The sequence below is a fragment of the Panthera leo genome, chromosome B1 (genome assembly GCF_018350215.1).
Source record: "Panthera leo isolate Ple1 chromosome B1, P.leo_Ple1_pat1.1, whole genome shotgun sequence".
Taxonomy (NCBI): Eukaryota; Metazoa; Chordata; class Mammalia; order Carnivora; family Felidae; genus Panthera; species Panthera leo.
In genome coordinates this window covers 203472399-203493867 of record NC_056682.1, presented here as the reverse complement: position 1 = coordinate 203493867, position 21469 = coordinate 203472399, and the positions used below count along the sequence as shown (strand labels likewise).

The following is a 21469-nucleotide window of genomic DNA, read 5'->3' as shown; positions in this document are numbered from 1 at the left end:
CTCTCAAAAATAAATATTGAAAAAAAATTTTAAAGTGTTAAGGGTTAAGAGAATGTGAAGTCTAGCGAGCAGCAGGTCAGTTATCACTGAATGAGAGGAAACCAAGGGGAGCAGGACTCCACTTGTTGGTACCAAAGCTTCTCTACACAATATAAAGTTCCTTAGAATAATTCTGCTGGCTCATTTTCAAACCTTAGTTAAGGTAACTAAAGATAGATTCATAAAAATTACTCACTCTTTTCACCCCTCTCCAATGCTTAGACTCCACTAAGTCACCTGAGTACACAGCAGACATAATCTTCTGAGCAACACCGGAAAGCGGTATCTTACAGGGATCAAAGCCTACAAATGCCTCATAATTTTCCATTTTCATAAATCCTAAACGTAAGATAAACATAATATCCATATATTAATTTTACTTCAAAATAAGAAGTTATTTGAAAAATGTTACATACAGAGACATTCATAAAAATCACTCTCTGTAATGACCACATAAAATAGGAATCAATTATCTCCATAGTTACCGATACAATAGAATAGCAAGAAGGAGGCAAAATGGTTAGAGACTCAACTGGAATATTATGGTAAACAGGTAACAAAGCATACAATTTCTAGTTAACCAATTTTGAAGCAAGCAATCTATTCATATACTTCCTGAGGTTTGAAACAAATGGCTGTTATAATCTTCAACTGTACAAATCTAATAACATAAACATTTTTAATGGACTTGGGTAATTATGAGAGACACACAACCTGACATCATTCCATGCACACCTCTCAGCTGTACTCGCCCCTGGGCTGAGTGGGCGAAGGTGTGGAAGGGACAGTGCAAATCATCAAGTAGCTGGTCATACATCTAACACACATGGCACTAATCTAAACAGAATGTGCTGTTCCACGAGCCAGGAAACTAGGTGACATTTTCGCACATTACTGGAGAAAAGAAAAATTTTAAGTAAATTCTCTATTCCACTGTAGAATAGAGAAAGAAAAAAAAGGAATAAAAGTCACCCATGAGGAGCTAAGAGAAAAATCTTAGACAAGATTGTTACAAATTTTCAAGCATATTTAGATCTACTTAATAAATATACATTTTTAAATAATGTACAAATATAATAATTGGCAAAATAATTTTGTTCAACAGATTATAAAAATTATGAGGGCTTATCTGTCACCTAAGCATACCCATTTTCGGATGGTTACAAAAGTGTAGTTTTTAGACACATTCCATATTAAAAAGTAATATATTCTGGAGCAGGAATATTCTTGAATAAGGAATATTCCTTGAATATCTAGATCCTCCTTTTCCTCTGCAGAGCTTACATAGTATGTAACAGGCCACTTATAAATCAAGCACTCAAGAAACACTTGATGTCATGACTGATAAATAAGCTATTTCAAATTATTTTATCCCACTCAAAATAATTTCTAATGGTCCAAATAATACACTTCTATCCCAACTGATACAATCTAACATTTAAGTATTCTCCCTCCAGAGAAACAGGTAAAATAGATTATACATCCTTTGAGCAACCACTTCTATGGCATTTTCAAATTTCATTTAAAAATCATTCACAATGTGTCATACTGAAATCAAAGCACTAAGATGTCTTACAGAAATTCTAAGTCCCCAGGACCCAGATGCTAAAATGAACAATGGCCAATGGACACCCAACATTCTTTGTGGAACAAATAGGAACATTCAGAGTCTCAAAGTCTACGGCAGGGAATTACGGGGGGATACAGTTTGAGTATTTTACTTTATAGAATTTTACTTTATAGTCAAATACGAGGGTACTTGGCTATTCCATATTAAGGTGTTTAACACCTTAGGGTTTAACAATGCTGATTCAAAGTTCTACAAAGGTTTAAAATATTTCACAGTAGAAATTTTCTATTTCTAAAAAAAAAAAAAAAAAAAAAAAAGTAAAAGCGACTGAACTAATTCTATTAAGAAATATTTGCATTACATAATAATGCTTTTTCCCTGTAAGTAAAAAGTTATCAGAACTGGGTCCCACCAAGCAAATGTTCAAGTCATAGAAAGCACTAGTACTTTGAATAAATATACTATATGAGGGAAAAAACCAAACTGATACAATACTTGAATTAATTAAATGAAATGTTCCATTGACCTCAAATTTAAAATTTTAGCAGTGTTTATTAGCTATGTTTTCCCCCTAATATAGAAAACATTAAAACATAGCATATGTAGTAAAGATTCCGTTTTTAATAATCTTCAATCTTCCAGACCAACAACTTTAATCTTTGATTGGTTTTCTAAGTTCTCCACAATATCTTTCAGATAATCTTCATCTTTTAAAAAATATACATATAATTCTCTTTCCATTCGATGCAGTTTATTAGATGCCAAAATTTTTCTTTTTGTCTTCACATCAGCAAGAACATCAGTAAGAAGATGATTCAACTTATTCAGCTGGGATTCAACTTGATGAAACTGCTCTGTTAACTCCTAAATGAAAAATAAAAATGCTTTTAATACAAAAGCTCTATTTGTAATAGCAATTATAAAAACTTAAAAGGTAATTTACATGGGAAGAATCTGATATAGTTATTCACACGATTTTAATGATAAACCTCAATTAAAAATCCATAGTAGGTTTAATACAAATTCTATGTTAGACTCAATTGCAACAACTTTGGACAGATAACTAAGAGATTCAGAACAAACTGTTACTCCCTGAAGAGTACTTGACATGTAAACTGTTATGCATATTCATACACTCAAGAAATATTACTAAATGCCTACTACATGCCAAGCACTGTTTTAGAGACCACAGGTATAAGAATGAACACCACCTCTTTCATGAAGTTAACAATCCACTTAACTGATCAAACCTTTTTTAGCCTAATCTCAGTCTACGCTAAAGAAAAGAGGTACTGAGAAAGCCTTGAAATGAAGCAATTACCAATAAAAAAGAATCATCTCAACAAAAATCTCCATTTTTCTCTTTTCACATTGTTAAAGACAGAATTACATGTAACATTCAACAATCCAGATTTACCAGGTAGTTCTCCTGCTCAAGAACCTAGACATGCCGGACCCTTCACATTTAATACACTGAAATGCCTCACCTCCTAGAATTAAAAACTATTTATTAACAAGTTTCCATGGCTTTCTAATCAAGTATTCTACCTCTAGAAATTTCCAGCCAGTATCCCCAAAGAGAAAATCCACAGCTCTGTCTCAATCTTCTGCACCTTCTCAACATGGTCCATGAGCATGGTAATCACCTGGGGTGCCTGTGACAAATACAGATTCCTACACCTCACTCCACACTGCATTACTCAAACTCTAACAGGCTCCCCGGTGATTCTTATAAACAAGTTCAAGAATGACTGCTTAACACATGTCATAAATGCCAGTTCCAGAGAGCAGTACTTTTTCAATTACATTTTAACAAAATCAAGTAATATCTACATTACATGGTCTCCCTTTGAGGAAAAACTTGGTAAACTTGAATGAGAAACTATAATCTCACCTTTAATTTCAATATGAAAGATCTTAACAATTACTAAAATAATATTCCTACAACACTGAAAAATATCCACCTTGATTAACAACAAAAATGCAAGTTAAAATTTGTATGCATGGCATTTTTAGATTTCACTGGGTTAAGGAAAAACATTAAATGACAGTAAGATTATAGTGAAGTGAAATCATCATACTTTAGTGATTCTAGAATGAAACCTTTCACATTTTAAGATATCTGACATCCATTTCATTTTAAAATTCAGAGCATCTTGTGATTACTACTAACCACTCATAAGAAACACTCTATCACCAACATTCAGAAAAAAAAGTTTTTTACTGTGATGAGAACACTTAACATGAGATCTCCCCTCTTCACAGATTTTTAAGAGTATACTGCAGTATTGTTAACTCAGGCACAATGTTGCACAGCATTATCTCCAAAACTTATATATCTTACTTAACTGAAACTTTTTATCTGCTGATTAATAATTCATTTCCCCCTCTCCAATCCCTGGTAACCACCATTCTACTCCCTGCCTCTATGAGTTTGACAATTTTAGATATCTTTGTGAGTGGAATCATACATTACTTGTCCTTGTGACTGGTTTATTTCACTTAGCATAATTTCCTCCAAGTTCATCCATGTTGTTACATATTACGGGATTTCTATTTATTTATTTTTCAAAAAAAATTTTTAATGTTTTTGAGAGAGACAGAGACAGAATGCGAGTGGGTTAGGGCCAGAGGGAGAGGGAGACACGGAATCCAAAGCAGGCTCCAGGCTCTGAGCTGTCAGCACAGAGCCCGACGTGGGGCTCGAACCCACAAACTGTGAAATCATGACCTGAGCCGAAGTCAGACACTCGACGTCAGGCGCCCCATGGGATTTCTTTTTATTAAGGCTAAATAATACCTTGTACGTACATACCACATTCTCTTTATCCATTCCTCCACAGACAGACATTTAAGTTGTTTCCATACCTGGCTATTATGAATAGTGCTACAATGAATGTGTAAGTGCTTCTTCAAGATCCCGATTTCAATTCTGTTTAAATACTCAGAAGTGGAATTACTGGATCATATGGATCATTAAGTTTTTGAGGAACCTTCATAGTGTTTTCCATAGCAGCTGCACCAGTTTGCACTCCTAGCAACAGTGTACAAGGGTTCCAATTTCTCAGCATTCGCCAACACTTTTTGATACCAGTCATTCTAACAGGTATAAGGTAATCGTTCATTGTGGGTTTTTTTTTTTTTTAATGTTTATTTATTTTTGAGAGAGAGAGAGAGAGAGCGAGCGCACACACGAACAGGGAGAGGCAGAGAGGGAGGGAGACACAGAATCCAAAGCAGGCTCCAGGCTCTGAGCTGTCAACACAGAGCCTGATATGGGGTGGGGCTCGAACCCATGAACCTATGAACATCATGAGATCATGACCTGAGCCGAAGTTGGACGCTTAACCAACTGAGCCACCCAGGCACTCCCGTTCGTTGTGGTTTTGATTTGCATTTCCCTGATGATGAGTGACACTGAGCACTATCCATATACCTGTTGGCCCTTTGTACATCTTCTTCAGAGAAATCTCTATTCAAGTCTTCAGCCCATTTTTTTAATTGGGTTATTAAGGTTTTTTTGCTATCACCAACATTCTTAATGTATAGTCTAGAAAAATAAAGACAACAACTTTGAGCCAAAAAATAACATAGAAAGGGCACTTAGTCGGTTAAGCGTCTGACTTTGGCTAAGGTCATGATTTCACAGTTCATGAGTTTAAGCCCCGTATCAGTCTCTACACGGACAGTGGGAAGCCTGCTTGGGATTCTTTGTCTTCCTCTCTCTGCCCCTCCCTGCTCTCTCTCTAATAAATAAATTGAAAAAACAAAAATAACATAGAAGAACTGCATGTCAAGTGTAAAGCTTTGAAATATCCTAAACATTTTAATTGGCTTATTTTTTCCTTCTAACATGTATATTCAAGAGTGGTATGACATTAAAAAGAAAAAAGTGATATGAGAAAAATCCATGTCTACCTGCACCTAGAAGATATCTTCTAGAAAGTATTCAATAAAAATTCAAAATAAAAAAGTATTGTGTCAGTTAACAGAAAGTTTTTCTTTTTTAGCAATTCATAAAATGATGGTGTACCTTATGATCAATGGTGTCTAGCAGACATTTAAATAGTGCTGGTGGCATGAAAAACAGGTGCGACTCCTCAGAAAAGCAATATGGCAGCATCAAAGGTCCCCCCCCTGCAAAAAAATATATATACCCAAGAAAGCCAATAATCCTATTTCCAAGAATTCATCCAAATGAAAAGTATCCAACAACAAAAAACTATATACACAAGATATACATGATGTCATTCAAGAGCAAACAAAATTAAAAAAATGAAGACTATCAAAAAAATATTCAACAACAGTGGATTGATTGCAGAAATTACTGTAACATTAAAAATTAAGAAAATTATTCAGAGTGAAAATGTTTATTTCATAATGCTAAGTAAAAAGGAATAAAAAGATGTGTAAAGAAAGGTGAAAAGTATATATTTTGAAAATACTAACCAAAACAAAGATGGCATAGAAAAATTAGTATCAGACCAAAAAAAAAAAAAAAAATATTAAGTCAGGAAGCACAGTAAGAATAGAGAAAGTAATTATGTAAATACTAAATGGTTCAATTCACTACAATTCAAATCCACCATGATAATAATTCATCACAATTTTAAACTTGGCAATACAGTTGACCCTTGAATATTGCAGGGGGGTTTAGGGCACTGACTCCCCGTACAGTCAAAAATTCGCATATAAATCTGGATTCCCCCAAAACTTAACTACTGAGAGCCTACTGTCGACATACAGTTGATTAACATATATTTTGTACATTATGTGTATTATATACTATAATCTTACAATACAGTAAGCTAGGAAAAAAGTCATTAAGAAAATCATGAAAAAATACATTTACAGTACTACACTATATTTATTTATTGAAGAAAATTTGAATATAAGTGGACCCATGCAGTTCAAACCCATGTTGGTCAAGGGTCAAATGTAACTTATAAAATAGACTCAAATATAAAGAAAACACTGCTAGAACTACAACAAATTTTCAAATCTACCATCATTGGAGGTTTTTACTAAATTAATACAACTAAAAGACGAAATCAGTAATAATCACAGTTCTCACTTCACACATATTAGGATGACTATTATATACATTTTTAAAAATTTTTTTTGTTTATTTGAGGGAGGACACAGTATGAGCAGTGGAGGGGGGAGACAGGGAGACAGAGAGAGAAAGAGAGAGAGAGAGAGAGAGAGAGGAAAGAGAGGAGAGAGAGAGAACCCCAGGCAGCCTCCACGCTGTCAGCACAGAGCCCAACGTGGGGCTCAAACTCATGCAACCATGAGATTATGACCTGAACCAAGATCAAGAGCCAGACGCTCAACCGACTGAGTCACCCAGGCACCCCTATATATTTTTTAAAAAAGGAAAATAAGTGTAGGTGAGGATGTGGAGAAACTGGAACCCTGTGCACTGCTGGTGAGAATATAAAATGGTACAGTTACTAAATCAACAAGGAAACAATGGCTTTGAATGACACACTGGACCGGATGGACTTAACAGATATATTCAGAACATTTCATCCTAAAGCAGCAGAATACACACTCTTCTCCAGTGCACATGGAATGTTCTCCAGAACAGATCACATACTGGGACACAAATCATCACTCAACAAGTACAAAAAGATCGAGATCATACTGTGCATATTTTCAAACCACAAAGCTATGAAACTCGAAATGAACCACAAGAAAAAATGTGGAAAGATAATAAATACTTGGAGACTAAAGACCATCCTACTAAAGAATGAATGGGATAACCAAGAAATTAAAGAGGAAATTAAAAAGTACATGGAAGCCAATAAAAATGATAACACCACAGCCCAAAACCTCTGGGATGAAGCAAAGGTGGTCATAAGAAGAAAGTATATAGCAATCCAGGCCTTCCTAAAGAAGGAAGAAAGATCTCAGATACACAACCTAACCTTACACCTTAATGAGCTGGAAAACGAACAGCAAATAAAACCCAAAACCAGCAGAAGACAAGAAATAATAAAGATTAGAGCAGAAATCAAGGCTATCGAAACCAAAAAAACAGTAGAACAGATCAATGAAACTAGAAGCTGGCTCTTTGAAAGAATTAACAAAATTGATAAAGCCCTAGCCAGTTTGATCAAAAAGAAAAAGGAAAGGACCCAAATAAATAAAATCAAGAATGAAAGAGAAGAGATCACAACGAACACAACAGAAATACAAACAATAATAAAAGAATATTATGAGCAATTATACACCAATAAAATGGGCATTCTGGAAGAAATGGACAAATTCCTAGAAACATATAAACTACCAAAACTGAAACAGGAAAAAATAGAAAACTTGAACAGTAAAGAAATCAAATTAGTAATCAAAAATCTCCCAAAAAACAAGAGTCCAGGGCCAGATGGCTTTCCAGAAGAATTCTACCAAACATTTAAAGAAGAGTTAACACCTATTGTCTTGAAGCTCTTCCAAAAACCAGAAATGGAAGGAAAACTTCCAAACTCTTTCTATGAAGCTGGCATTACCTTGATTCCAAAACCAGACAAAGACCCCACTAAAAAGGAGAACTACAGACCAATTTCCCTGATGAACATGGATGCAAAAATCCTCAACAAAATATTAGCCAGCCAGATCCAACAATACATTAAAAAAATTATTCACCACGACCAAGTGGGATTTATACCTGGGATGCAGGGCTGGTTCAATATTTGCAAAACAATCAATGTGATACATCACATCAATAAAAGAAAGGACAAGAACCACATGATCTTCTCAATAGATGCAGAGAAAGCACTTGACAAAATACAGCATCCTTTCTTGATAAAAACCCTCAAGAAAGTAGAGATAGAAGGATCATACCTTGAGATCATAAAAGCCATATATGAAAGACCCAATGCTAACATCATCCTCAGTGGGGAAAAACTGAGAGCTTTCCCCCTAAGGTCAGGAACAAGACAGGGATGTCTACTCTCGCCACTGTTATTCAACATAGTATTTGAAGTCTTAGCCTCAGCAATCAAACAACACAAAGAAATAAAAGGCATCCAAATAGGCCAGGAGGAGGTCAAACTTTCACTCTTCATAGATGACATGATACTCTATATGGAAAACCCAAAATGCTCCACCAAAAAATTGCTAGAACTGATCTGTGAATTCAGCAAAGTCGCAGGGTATAAAATCAATGCACAGAAATCAGTTGCATTACTATACACCAATAATGAAGCAACAGAAAGAGAAATCAAGGAATTGATCCCATCTACAATTAATTGCATCAAAAACCATAAAATACCTAGGAATAAATCTAACCAAAGAGGTGAAAAAAATCTATACACTGGAAAACTATAGAAAGCTTATGAAAGAAATTGGAGACACAAAAAAATGGAAAAATATTTCATGCTCTTGGATAGGAAGAACAAAATTGCTAAAATGACAATACTACCCAAAGCAATCTACATATTCAATGTAATACCTATCAAAATAACACCAGCATTCTTCACAAAGCTAAAACAAACAATCCTAAAATTTGTACGGAACCAGAAAAGACTCTGAATAGTCAAAGCAATCTTGAAGATGAAAACCAAAGCTGGAGGCATCACAATCCTGGACTTCAAGCTGTATTACAAAGCTGTAATCATCAAGACAGTATGGTACTGACACAAAAACAGACAGATTAATGGAACAGAATAGAGAACCCAGAAATGGACCCACAAACGTATGGCCAACTAATCCTTGACAAAGCAGGAAAGAACATCCAATAGGATAAAGACAGTCTCTTCAGTAAATGGTGTTAGGAAAACTGGACAGCGACATGCAGAATAATGGACTTGGACCACTTTCTTACACCATACACAAAAATAAACTCAAAATGGATGAAAGACCTAAATGTAAGACAAGAAGCCATCAAAATCCTCAAGGAGAAAGCAGGCAAAAACCTCTTTGACCTCGGCCGCAGCAATTTCTTACTCAACACGTCTCACATCTCCAAAGAAGGGAAACAAAAGCAAAAATGAACTGCTCAGACCTCATCAAGATAAAAAGCTTCTGCACAGCGAAGGAAGCAATCAGCAAAACTAAAAAGCAACCAACAGAATGTGAGAAGATATTTGCAAACGACGTACCAGATAAAAGGTTAGTATCCAAAATCTATAAACAACTTATGAAACACAACACCCAAAAAACAAATAACCCAGTGAAGAAATGGGCCAAAGACATGAACAGACACTTCTCCAAAGAAGACATCCAGATGGCCAACAGACACATGAAAAGATGCTCAACATCACCCATCACCAGGGAAATACAAATCAAAGCCACAATGAGATACCACCTCACACCTATCAGAATGGCTAACATTAACAACTCAGGCACCAACAGATGTTGGCAAGGATGCAGAGAAAGAGGATCTCTTTTGCACTGCCGGTGGGAATGCAAACTGGTGCAGCTACTCTGGAAAACAGTATGGAGGTTCCTCAAAAAATTAAAAATAGAACTACCCTACGACCCAGCAATTGCACAACTAGGTATTTATCCAAGGGATATAGGTATGCTGTTTCAAAGGGACACATGCACTCCAATGTTTATAGCAGTGCTATTGACAATAGGCAAAGTATGGAAAGATCCCAAATGTCCGTCGATGGATGAATGGATAAAGAAGATGTGGCATATATATACAATCGAGTATTACTCGGCAATCAAAAAGAATGAAATCTTGCCATTTGCAGCTACGTGGATGGAACTAGAAGGTATTATGCTAAGCGAAATTGGTCAGAGAAAGACAAACATCACATGACTTCACTCATATGAGGAATTTAAGATACAAAACAGATAAACATAAGGGAAGTAAAAATAATGTAAAAACAGGGAGGGGGACAAAACATAAAAGACTCTTAAATATAGAGAACAAAGGGTTGCTGGAGGGGCTGTGGGAGGGGGGGATGGGCTAAATGGGTAAGGGGCATTAAGGAATCTACTCCTGAAATCATCATTGCACTATATGCTAACTAACTTGGATGTAAATTAAAAAATAATAATAAATGATTTTAAAAAATGGTACAGTTACTATGCAAAAGTTAGGCAGTTCTTCACAAAGTTAAACACAAAATTGCTACATGATCCAGCAATCCAACTTCTAGGTATACACCCCAAAGAAACGAAAGCAGGGACTCAGATATCTGTACACAATGTTCACAGCAGCATGATTCACAACAGCCAAAGGGTGGAAGCAACCCACGTGACCATCAACAGATAAACGGAATGTACTATATATATTCAATGGAATATTACTCAGCCATGAAAAGTAGTAAAATTCTAACATATGCTACAATACGGATAAAACAGTAATAAATAAGTAAATAAATAATAAAATAAATAATGAATTAAAATAAATTAAAAATAATAAATAAAACAGTAATCATACAACTTATTTCACATGAAATCATACATATGATTTCACTTACATCAGGTAACAGAGTAGGCAAATTCATGGAGACAGAAAGTGGAACAGAAGTTACCACAGGCTAAGGAAGAAGGGGCTAAAGTTATTGTTTAATGGGTACAGAGTTTCTATTTGAGATGATGAAAAAGTTCTGGAAATGTATAGTGGTCATGGTTGCACAATATGTGAATGCATTTTTGTACTTAATGTTGCTGAATTGTACACTTAAAAATGGTTAAAACTGTAAATTTTACATTTTGTATATTTCACAATAAAAAAATTATTTAAAAAAATAATCACAAGCATTCCTGTTCAAGGAAAGGTAGGTTATTCAAATCAATCCTCCCATAAGAAAAAAATGTAAAAGGCTAAATGAAATATTTTTAAAAGTCAAGCAAAACAAAAACTTCCTAAAAGCAATGAAGAGATAACAAGACGTTAAAAGGAACTAGAAGTCCATAAAACACCCCAGACTGGTAAGACAGCCCAGCGGCAGCTTTACCTAGGACAACCGCCAATCTTAGAAAATTAGAACCTATGATTCTTGAGACTCACAAGATGAGTGAGAGAAAAATTGAAGTCCAAGGTCCACAGAAAGTAGGAAGTCAAATGGGAGACCCTCTTCATGATAAGCCAAGGATCACAGGACACCAATAATCTTTTTTTTTTTTTTAATGTTTATTTTTGAGAGATGGAGAGAGACAGAGCACGAGCAGGGGAGGGGCAGAGAGAGGGAGACACAGAATCCAAAGTAGGCTCCAAGCCCTGACCTGTCAGCACAGAGCCCGACACAGGGCTCAAACTCATGAACTATGAAATGGTGACCCGAGTCAAAGTGAGACCCTTAACTGACTGAACTACACAGGTGCCCCAGGACACCAACAATCTTAAGATCAGAATGGTCCAGAAGTGGAAGAGCCCCTGGATAGAATTACAGCCCAGACAGAAATCACCTGGATCCTCCAAAGACTCTTAGACTTAACCCAGTTTAAGGTTCAGAACTGATCGTGCCCACAGTATCTAACAAAAGAAACATGAAGGCAAAAAGCACTTAAGGATCATTTATTTCATAATGATAAGAGGCTCCCTTCACCAGAAAGAGTGATTTTATTTTTATTGTATGCCTCAATATGGTGATGGGACAATTTGTTTATAGAGGGAAAAAAAACTAATAAAATTAGAACTCTACCTCATATCATACATAAAAATAAACTCCTGGTGGAGAACTAAAAGTGAGTACTATAAGGTAAAGCAAAAAGGACTATCATTATGATGTTAAGAGCAAACCTTAACAAGATACGAAAAACAAAATATAAAAAACGGCAAACCAAAGAGTAATAAAAATAAAATAAAAATACATAAAAATTAAAATGCTAAAAAAAGCAAAAAACAAAGTAAAAAAGACAAGCCACAAATAGGAAGTGAATACATATAACACATGTAACAGAAAAAGGATTGGCACTTGAAATACATAAACTCCTACAAGTGATTTAAAAAAAAAAAAAAAAAAAAAAAAAAAAACCCGAAAGGGGCAGTGGGTGGCTCAGTCGGTTGAGCATCTGACTTCGGCTCAGGTCATGATCTCACGGTTTGTGAGTCTGAGCCCCTCTTCGGGCTCACTGCTACCAGCACGGAGCCCGCTTTGGATCTTCTGTCCGCCTCTCTCTTTGCCCTTCCTCTACTCATACTCTATTTCAAAAATAAACATTTAAAAAAAATGGACAAAGGAGATGAACACAGAATTCTCAGGAAAAGATGAATGGCCAGTAAATAACTGAAAGAGGCCTCAACCTCCTTAATAATTAGGGAAATGCAAATTATGACCTATATAGGATGCACCAATTAAGAGAATTTACAAATCAGATAGTGCTATGTGAGGAAAAGGATGTGGTTCAATATCATCTCTTTGAACTCATGTAATATGGTACAACCACTCTGGAAAACAATTTGACGTACCCTGAAACTGAACCCGTGATACAGCAACTCCACTGCTGAGTGTGCACATGTGTGTACACGCGCACAGCTGTGAGACATACGACCAGACTGTCCACAGCAGTATAACCTACAACAGCAAAAACTGGAAATAACTGAAATGTCTGTCAATGTAACACGTAACTGTGGAATTCATATAATGGAACACTGACTCATGAAAGAGAAAACTTTACATATGTCAACATGGAAGAATGTCAAAATCTTAATATTAATCAACCAGTTACTAAAGAGTATACATAACATAATTACACCCCATACGTAAATTTCAAAAACATACAAAACTAAACAATATACTGTCTAGGAATATCTATGTGTAATAGAAGTACACAAAAAAGCAAGCAAACGATAAAATCTAGCGAAGTGGTTCTCCTTGATGAAGAAAGGGAAATGCTACTTGGAGAAGCATGCCATCACAGAGGACTTCAAATATAATAATTCTCTATTTGCTAATAAGACAGGTGAAATAATAACAGTAGTTTTTTTTCTTTAAATACTTAGTATAAACATTACATATCCTTTTATGGCTAAAATATTTTGTAAGTTTTTAAAATTCTATGTACATCAATCAAAACCATCTGAAAAATATTATTTATGTGTGACTAAAGCTAGGATCTAAAATAATAAATTCTATATTAGGGCAATAGAATTTGGGGTAATATTTTCCTCATGTTAACTTTTTCTTCAGTATCTTTTACAACAAACAATTTTTACAGCATCTTTAGTTACTATGGCATGTACCCACCTGGTCACTAAGCAAAAGCTGATTTCCTCCTTGATACAAAGTATCACAAAGCTCATCCACATCATTATTCAGTTTGGACAGAAAGAAAGAATGTTCTCGAGTAGATACTGCCAACTGATCTTGTACTAAAGAAACATCCTGTTTTAATTTCTCAGCCACCTCCTCCAGGTTTCCATGGGTTATAAACAACTCTTTTTTCTTATTCTCTCCTTCTAAAAGTTGATAAAGCCTAAAATGTATAAATAAAGTTATAAGAAAAATTCTCAATCAGTCTTATGTATCAGTATATAAAAATTCTCAATACAGTCTTCAAAATTATAATCCACTATATTGAGCATCTTTGGGGATAAGTAACAACTTAAAAATATTAACCTGGAAAAAAAATTAACCTATCTGCTGCTACATCAAGCAACCGAAAACATTCCAGCTAAAATACCATCTTACTACAGAAATACATATTGTAATTACTACATCTGATTCCCATTTTCTCATCTCCCAAGTTTTAAATATAAAATACTTTTTGACTTTTAACTGTCATTAGCCTACTTCACACAAAGCATGTTTCAGAGATACCTCCCAAGAAAACATCTCTTCCACAGAATACAACTGTGATGTAGTGGAAATAACAAGGAATTTGAAACAGAAGACCTAGGTCGGAGTTGTGGCTGTCTTTTCGGACCCAGGTCAAGTCAACCTCTGAGACTTAACTTTCACGTCACATACCTATTTTTATAGGATGGTGGTGGGTTTAAAAGCGGAAAATTAAAAATATAAAATGTAAAATAAAGTGAATAAAGAACTATAGAAATAGTAAACATGCTACTCCAGTCTTCTACATGTTTGTTTAACTGTCGAATTAAATTCCTAATGGACCATGAGGCCATTTAACACTTCAAACATTAATAGCAGAAAAATCCTTTGGAACAGATGGAAAAATGTGAGGTAGCACTTTCTACACATTTCTGACAAAAAGGGTTTGCTCTTTTTCTTCAAATTAAAAAACACAGATTTTTAAAATTATTTTATTATTTTAGCAAGTTGCAACAGACTTCATAAAACTGGTTCAAGTCCAAGGCTGCCAATTTTTTTCTTGTGGGATGTGACTACACAATTTAAGGGGGGAAGCATTCTTAGCTCAGGTCAATGCCACCCTCTGAAACTGCAATGGAGCAGCCCTTTCCATGCCCATCATCTCACTAATAAGAAAACAAAAGGATTAGATCACTTTCCCCTAGTCCTAGAGAAAAATCAGGAGTAGGATCCAGACTTTTGAGGCCTTTAACTACTTTAGCCCTCCAATTTTAGTATCCCTATATCATCAATTGCCTAGACATCCAAAAAAGGTTGGGAGCTAGCACTCCTTTTTGCCGATTCACCTGACTAGACACGGAAATGAAGTCAGTCTTCTCTCTCTACTGACACCTCCAAATGCAATCAATTCTCTACCTAGCAAAACCTACTACACCCCAAGCTGTACTCAAACTCCCTGTAGTTAAACTCTGCCCCAACCTCAAATAAGGCATCTAAACAATGGTGCTTAAAGGTGCATATGACCTTGTATACATTCACTCCTCCAGCCCACCCACCCCAGCTCTAACACAGCTGCTTCCAGATTGAACAAGAACGGAAAAGGGAGCAAAATATTCAAAAGGAAAAGAGTCACATACAAGAGAAATGAAGGAAGAGAACAGAGAGCCAGAACAGAAAGAAAAAATGTTTTAAACTTCCACAATCTTAGTTAAAACTCTCTATGGTATTTTACAACAAAAAGAATTACTAAAGAAATACAGACGCATACCTATGAGTAGAATAGTCCTTGGTGTCAATGGTATTCCTTGGATTTATCTGCTGACATACTGACGGGTCTGTCAGCATTTCCAATCGCTGGCGGAGCATCGCATTACTTTGACTAAGTTCTTGAACCAAATTTTCAAGTTGACGATGTATGTCCCAATGCTTTCTCAATTCAATTTCATATGATAACTGTAGAAGCTCAAATGATGCCTTTTGCTTTATCAACTGATTTAAAACTAACTCTTGTCTTGCTGTATAATAGTCTTGTTTAGCAATCTGTAGATCAAAATCTCCCTTTACAACTGGCATATTCAATAACTGGGCATTCTCTTTTACCACAGCAGGCAAGCTTTTATCTTTTATATAAGCTATTTGTTCTTCAAGTTTCAGAATCTCACTGTTCAAGCTAGAAATTTTAGCATCCAAATTATCTTTGCCAAGAGCCTACACAGAGAAAACAATTGCATTTAAACCAGTCAGTATGAAGTTGAAATCATTTTAAAATTCTTTTTACTTTCCCTTTTAGATTATCGGATTAACATGCTAATAAAACTAATTCCATACTAACAAAAGCCAAAATCACAGTTTAAAAAAGGAAAAGTGTGGACTAAGCCAAAGGTAAATCACTAAATTTTAATGCTATTAACTACCACATATGTACAGTAATGGCTACCAAAACAGAGAGCTTTTCATGTTTGCCTTACTTAAAAAAAATCATTAATTAGCACACTACTCACTGAAAGCAAATGTACGCTATTCAGGTTTTTCTTAAAACTAAAATAATCCCAGTAGCTATTCTTCTAGTCTGTCACCTGATTTTAACCCTTGCAAAGAGTGACAGAACTCCAGATGTTATTCCGAAGTTTATGGCAGTTACAGAAAGTAACTTGGTACCGGTATTCAGTTTCAGTCCTGTTTTCACTCAATTCTCTGGTGGTTACATTACCCAGAAAGCAAGCTTTCCAAGAGTACAGATATGTGCACTACACCTGTACATTCTCAACAAAAAGTCAGGGTTTCAGTCCACTGAACTGCATCCCTGACTTCATTAGCACCAAACAAGGAGCAGACAAGGCAGAACACCCATACAGAAAAATAAAAAGGAATTTCAGTGTTCTCTGAATCTGAACCCACACAAATTTCAAATTCAGAAAAAGTACTTTTGTTTAAAATTAGTTAATGTGATTGCATTATAATCTGTTCCTGCCTTTTACTAATATGAAGATCTATTTGTATGAAATGCTGACACATTGGGACACCTGGGTGGCTTAGTCGGTTAAGCCTCTGACTTCGACTCAGGTCATGATCTCATGATTTGGGAGTTGAAGCCCCATGTTGGGCTATCTGCTGTCAGCACAGAGCCTGCTTCCGATCCTCTGTACCCCTCTCTCTCTGCCCCTCCCCTGGTCACATTTTCTCTCTCAAAAATAAATAAACGTTAAAAAAAAAAAAAAAAGAAACAATGACACATCAAACTAAGCACTGAACAAAAAATAAGAAAATGTATTTATTTTATCTCCCTTTCTAAAATACTAACATACCCTCCATTACTAACAATTACAATATGATGCTAGTCTCATTTCTCATGTTTACCTTGCTAGTGAGGCTATGAAGATTCTCCTCTGCCCACTGTATACTTGACTTCATGCTCAAATTACTTGCTTTCAAGTGAATTAACTCATGTTGAGCACAAATGTATGCTAGCTGCAGCCTAACCATCTCCAGCCGTCTCTCCTCAAGGATTTCTTGATTATCACAAATGGATGGTGCTTGTATATCTAAAAGTTGAAAATTTTCTTCATTTGAACTTTCAACTACTTCATGTATACCTTGAAAGAACTGTTTTTTGGTATACAAAGTTAATGCTGCTGTGCTTTGCTCTTCTTGGCTTAGATATTTTTCCAAGGAAAACTGAGATAAAAACACCAGTGGATTTGCCCCTTGATCCAAATTAGAATGTCGGAAAAACATCATCAGTTTAGCAACGCCATCAGTAAGAGCTTGAAGTTCATTATTTATCTTAGTGTTCATCGCATTTAGAATTCCTTGACTCTGCTTCAGCCTTTTAGTGGCTTCTTCTTCTTTAGCACTTAACCTCAGAGATTTGTGGCTTGTTACCGAAGCCATCAACTGGCATTTATTACGTCGCTGAATTTTTAGGTTCTTCAATTTCTGCAGAGTTTGAACTTCGACTTCCAATTTCTCTAGCTCTTGGTCATCCAGGGTAGAGGTTTTCAAATCAGAAGTTTTACAGGTTTTAAGAACTTCATCCAGTGCTGCTCCTTCTAGGATGGGCTTGCCTGATTTTTGAAGAATGCTAAAAGCTTCCAATTCTTCTTTGGACAATACATTCTGTTCATTCACATTCCCACAAAACCACTTCAAAAATGCTTCATCTTCAACAGTCTCAAACAACCAGTCAAAATCTTCCCCATTAAGACTATCAGCTTTGGGATAATCAATTTTTTTTAATGTTTCCACAAACTCTTTTCCACAACTCATGGTTTAACTGCACAACTTTTTTGTAACTGATATGGGTTTATGGTGTGGATATTTAGAAGATAAAGCCAAATACAAACAAACTAAATTTATGTTAAGTTCAGAAGAAGGACAAAATTTTTTTAGAATCTGACTTCTCCTGGGGGGGGAAAAACAAACATTAGACCACAAATAAGACAACTAATAAGACAACTCTATTTGTAAAAGAACAATATAGATAAATACCACAGATATCTGGGAGGGAAGCATCTAACCTGAGGTAGTTGTAGCTGAAATGTTTGACAGAGATAAAGAGAAAATAAACTAGGGTATTACTTAGAACACCGAAAACATAATGAAAACCTAATTATCAAGAAAATCTTATTTTTTCCAAAGATACATCATATCGCATGAGTTCAGTTTTGAATTCAAAATAAATATATCTAAACAAGTCCAAGCCAGCCTGTGGCTAAGCAGCCTCTTTTCCTGCTTTTTCTAAGCAAATAGATATAAATACGATAACGTCCTTGAGGAAGAGTCAACAAAATATTTACCTCGACGACTGAATCAGCACCCGCCATTCACACAAGAATCAATGCCCAGTCACGATGAACCTAGTGCAGAGAAAATCAGGTTTAAGATTGAAGAACCACCCTCAAACTGACCTTAAAAGTGCTCATCAAAAGAAAAACAAATGGGGGCGCCTGGGTGGCTCAGTCGGTTAAGCGTCGGACTTCAGCTCAGGTCACGATCTCGCGGTCCCCGAGTTCGAGCCCCATGTTGGGCTCTGTGCCGACAGCTCGGAGCCTGGAGCCTGCTTCCGATTCTGTGTCTCCCTCTCTCTCTGCCCCTCCCCTGTTCATGCTCTGTCTCTCTCTGTCTCAAAAATAAACGTTAAAAAAATTTAGAAAAAAAAAAGAAAAACAAATGTAACTTTTAGGGTGGCGGGTGGTAAAAGGACTTAATGCGGCAACCATTTCGCAGTGTACAGAAATGTGGTCATCATGGTGCACACCTAAAACTAATGCAACAGATCCCAATTAGGCTTAAAAAAACCAACAACACCTACAGCAAAAACCCCACCAAAACCCCAAAACCAAGTGCCCTCAAATTTCAGATCAGAAGCACCATAGGCGGACACGAAGTAAAAATGCTTTCGGCATTTGCTACTTTGCCACAAACGCGCCACCGAACCACCCCGCTGACTTCACCAAAAGAATTTCTCCGGGACGGAGACGAGCCGCACGGATAAATGATCTGCGTAACACGTGCGAAAAAGCCTCCGCTTTGGTTTTCTGTGTAATTCAGTCACGACACGGATGCACGTCAATAAAATACACAACCACAAAAGCCACCGAATTGGCGTGAAAGGCAAACCGCACAAACCCCAGACCCGCGCGGCCGGCTGGTGGCGTTCCGGAGCGACCTCCCACGTCCCAACAGTCTTGCACCTGCCAGGGACCACGCTCCCGCCTGAGCCCCGCCCCCCTCCCGCCTGAGGCCACGCCCCCCCGCCCTCGGCCCCACCCGCCCTCGCTCTCCCGCCAGAGCCCCGCCCCGGAGCCCCGCCCCCACCCGGAGGCCCCCTCACTCTCCCCGGCGCCGCACTCTCCACCCACGCCCGCTTCCCGCTTCCACTCACGCTCCCCGCCCTCGCCCCTCAGCCCTTGCCCTCGCCCCTCAGCCCTTGCCCTCGCCCCCGCGCCCTGCGGACCGCGACTGCGTCGCGCTGACAGCTACTTGCGCGCCTGAAGAGAATTCCCAGGGGTGCCTGTAAAGAAGAGGCAGCTGTGGGATCGGCGCCGCTCCCACAGCCCCACGCCCCGCGACGCCCGGAACAGTGAGGCCGGGGCCATTCACCTCTGGAAGCTCCGCTCGCGCCCCTCAGAAGCCCGCCGCCGCGCTCCGCGCCCGCACTGCCTCACGGGAGCTCTGCCACGGCGCGCGCGCACACCCGGCAGAAGCCGGACCGGGAGGCGTGACCGTCTGCGCAGGCGTGGCGTCGGAAGAGGCGGGCCTGGCTGGGAGGGGCTTTGCGGCAGAACCTAGCGGAGTGCCGGCCCGCCCTCACGGCCTGGCGTCCGCCGGTAGGGAGCGAGCTGATTGGCTCTCCGCCTCGGGGGCGGGGCCGGGGAGGCGTGTGGATGGAGTAGAGGAGGGTCTTGGGTGCGGGCCGGCCTGGTCTCGCTGCGCCCGGCTTTCTACGGCGGTGCGTTTTCACCGCAGCGGACTCCATGGCTGAGGCCACCTTTCGGGTCTATTTTGCCGGACCCCAGCGCCCCATCGTCTATAGAGGCGTTTTCCCGGAAAGCCTGGTTGCGGTCCGGAGCTCGCCGGCGCGGGGCCCGGGCCGCCAGGCCGGGTTCCGGGGCGCGCGCCGCCTGCAGAAGTCGGGGGAGTGGAGGAGCAGCGTCTGGCGAATCTTTAGGCTCCGCTGTCCTTACTCGCTTTACGGGCTTTCGCGTTGAACGTTGTTTTGCGAAGCACGCATCCCCCAAGCCCTCACCTGACCACTAAGCAGAAGCAGACTTCCTCCACGATCCCGTTTTCAAAACAGATCTTTTAAAAGGTTGAAAATATCTGAACATGGAGTGGATATGTGTCAAAGACGTAGTTAAGTCTAGACGGAACACTTTCCAAGGAGGGTGCGAGACGCAGGACGTGGGTCGTCTCTGAGCCATAGAGCTGGCCGAACACCGCAGAGTCCGCGCACCCCTGCCGATGCTGGCGGACCTGCGGGGTTACTGTTGGTGCCTGGCAGCGTTCACGCGCCTCTCTCTTACTAGTCTTCCACAGATGAACGTCTAAAAGTAGTGACTACATAGTACTCCCTCCAGCCCCCGCATCAGGTGACCCGAAGGTGGTTGGTTAGAGATGTCCTAGGCTAGTGGGACAGTAGAAGGGCAGAAGTCTTTCTGGATAACTTTTAATATTTTTAAGGGGAGAAAAAAGAATGGTCTAAGACATATCATGAATTAATCTCGGGTTGAAGATACTTTTTTTTTTTTTCAAAAAAAATTTTAATGTTTATTTTTGAGAGACAGAGCATGAGCGGGGGAGGGGCAGAGTTGAAGCTACTTCTTATGAATCCTTCATTTGTTTTACTTTTTACTTTTCCTCTTCCAAAAGACAGCAAAGCCTAAAATGATCTCAAAAGCAGATATTACAGGGGAAGAAAGTTCACAGATTGGTACCCCGCCTGAAACAAGGTGAGGCTGGACTAGGGAGGAGACAGTCGAGTTGGTGAGTCGGAGGACAGGGTTAGAGACCCCGGACCAGGAGGACTCCCTTTGCCACTGACCCGGGGGGGGGGGGGGGGGGGGGGGGGGGGGGCTGGGGGGGGGGCGGGGTGGGGATGGGAACTCACGGAGGGGGCGGGGGAGGGGTCCCCCTGAACAGAAGCTGAGAGGCTTGGAGGGAGGAAGTGGAGGCTGTG

General features: G+C 38.5%; 1 protein-coding gene across 5 annotated transcripts; it reads right to left on the bottom strand.

Annotated features, from left to right (window-relative positions):
* Positions 1 to 399: 399 nt before the first annotated feature.
* Positions 400 to 19989, bottom strand: HAUS3 (HAUS augmin like complex subunit 3). 5 transcript variants are annotated; one of them, XM_042937093.1, is made up of 8 exons: positions 19894 to 19989; positions 18588 to 18647; positions 17149 to 18193; positions 15560 to 15999; positions 13762 to 13990; positions 12984 to 13089; positions 5643 to 5746; positions 400 to 2473 (listed from the first exon to the last, which is right to left on the bottom strand). In XM_042937093.1, exons 3-8 carry the CDS (start codon positions 18055 to 18057, stop codon positions 2240 to 2242), a joined length of 2022 nt encoding a protein of 673 aa, XP_042793027.1. In that variant the 5' UTR covers positions 18058 to 18193; positions 18588 to 18647; positions 19894 to 19989; the 3' UTR covers positions 400 to 2239. The 5 variants fall into 5 exon arrangements, with proteins under 5 accessions (XP_042793027.1, XP_042793029.1, XP_042793028.1 ...); XM_042937096.1 differs by lacking the exon at positions 400 to 2473 and adding an exon at positions 4970 to 5159; XM_042937097.1 differs by lacking the exon at positions 5643 to 5746 and having other exon boundaries at positions 2401 to 2473.
* Between the last annotated feature and the right edge of the window lie 1480 nt (positions 19990 to 21469).

Coding starts and splice junctions, on each gene's coding strand:
- HAUS3 (XM_042937093.1), bottom strand. CDS start 18,057: ATGAGTTGTGGAAAAGAGTTTGTGGAAACATTAAAAAAAATTGATTAT. Junction 13,991..15,559: donor AAGGACTATTCTACTCATAG/GTATGCGTCTGT, acceptor TATACATTTTAG/GCTTTATCAACTTTTAGAAG. Junction 2,474..5,642: donor TAGACACCATTGATCATAAG/GTACACCATCAT, acceptor TTTTTCATTTAG/GAGTTAACAGAGCAGTTTCA.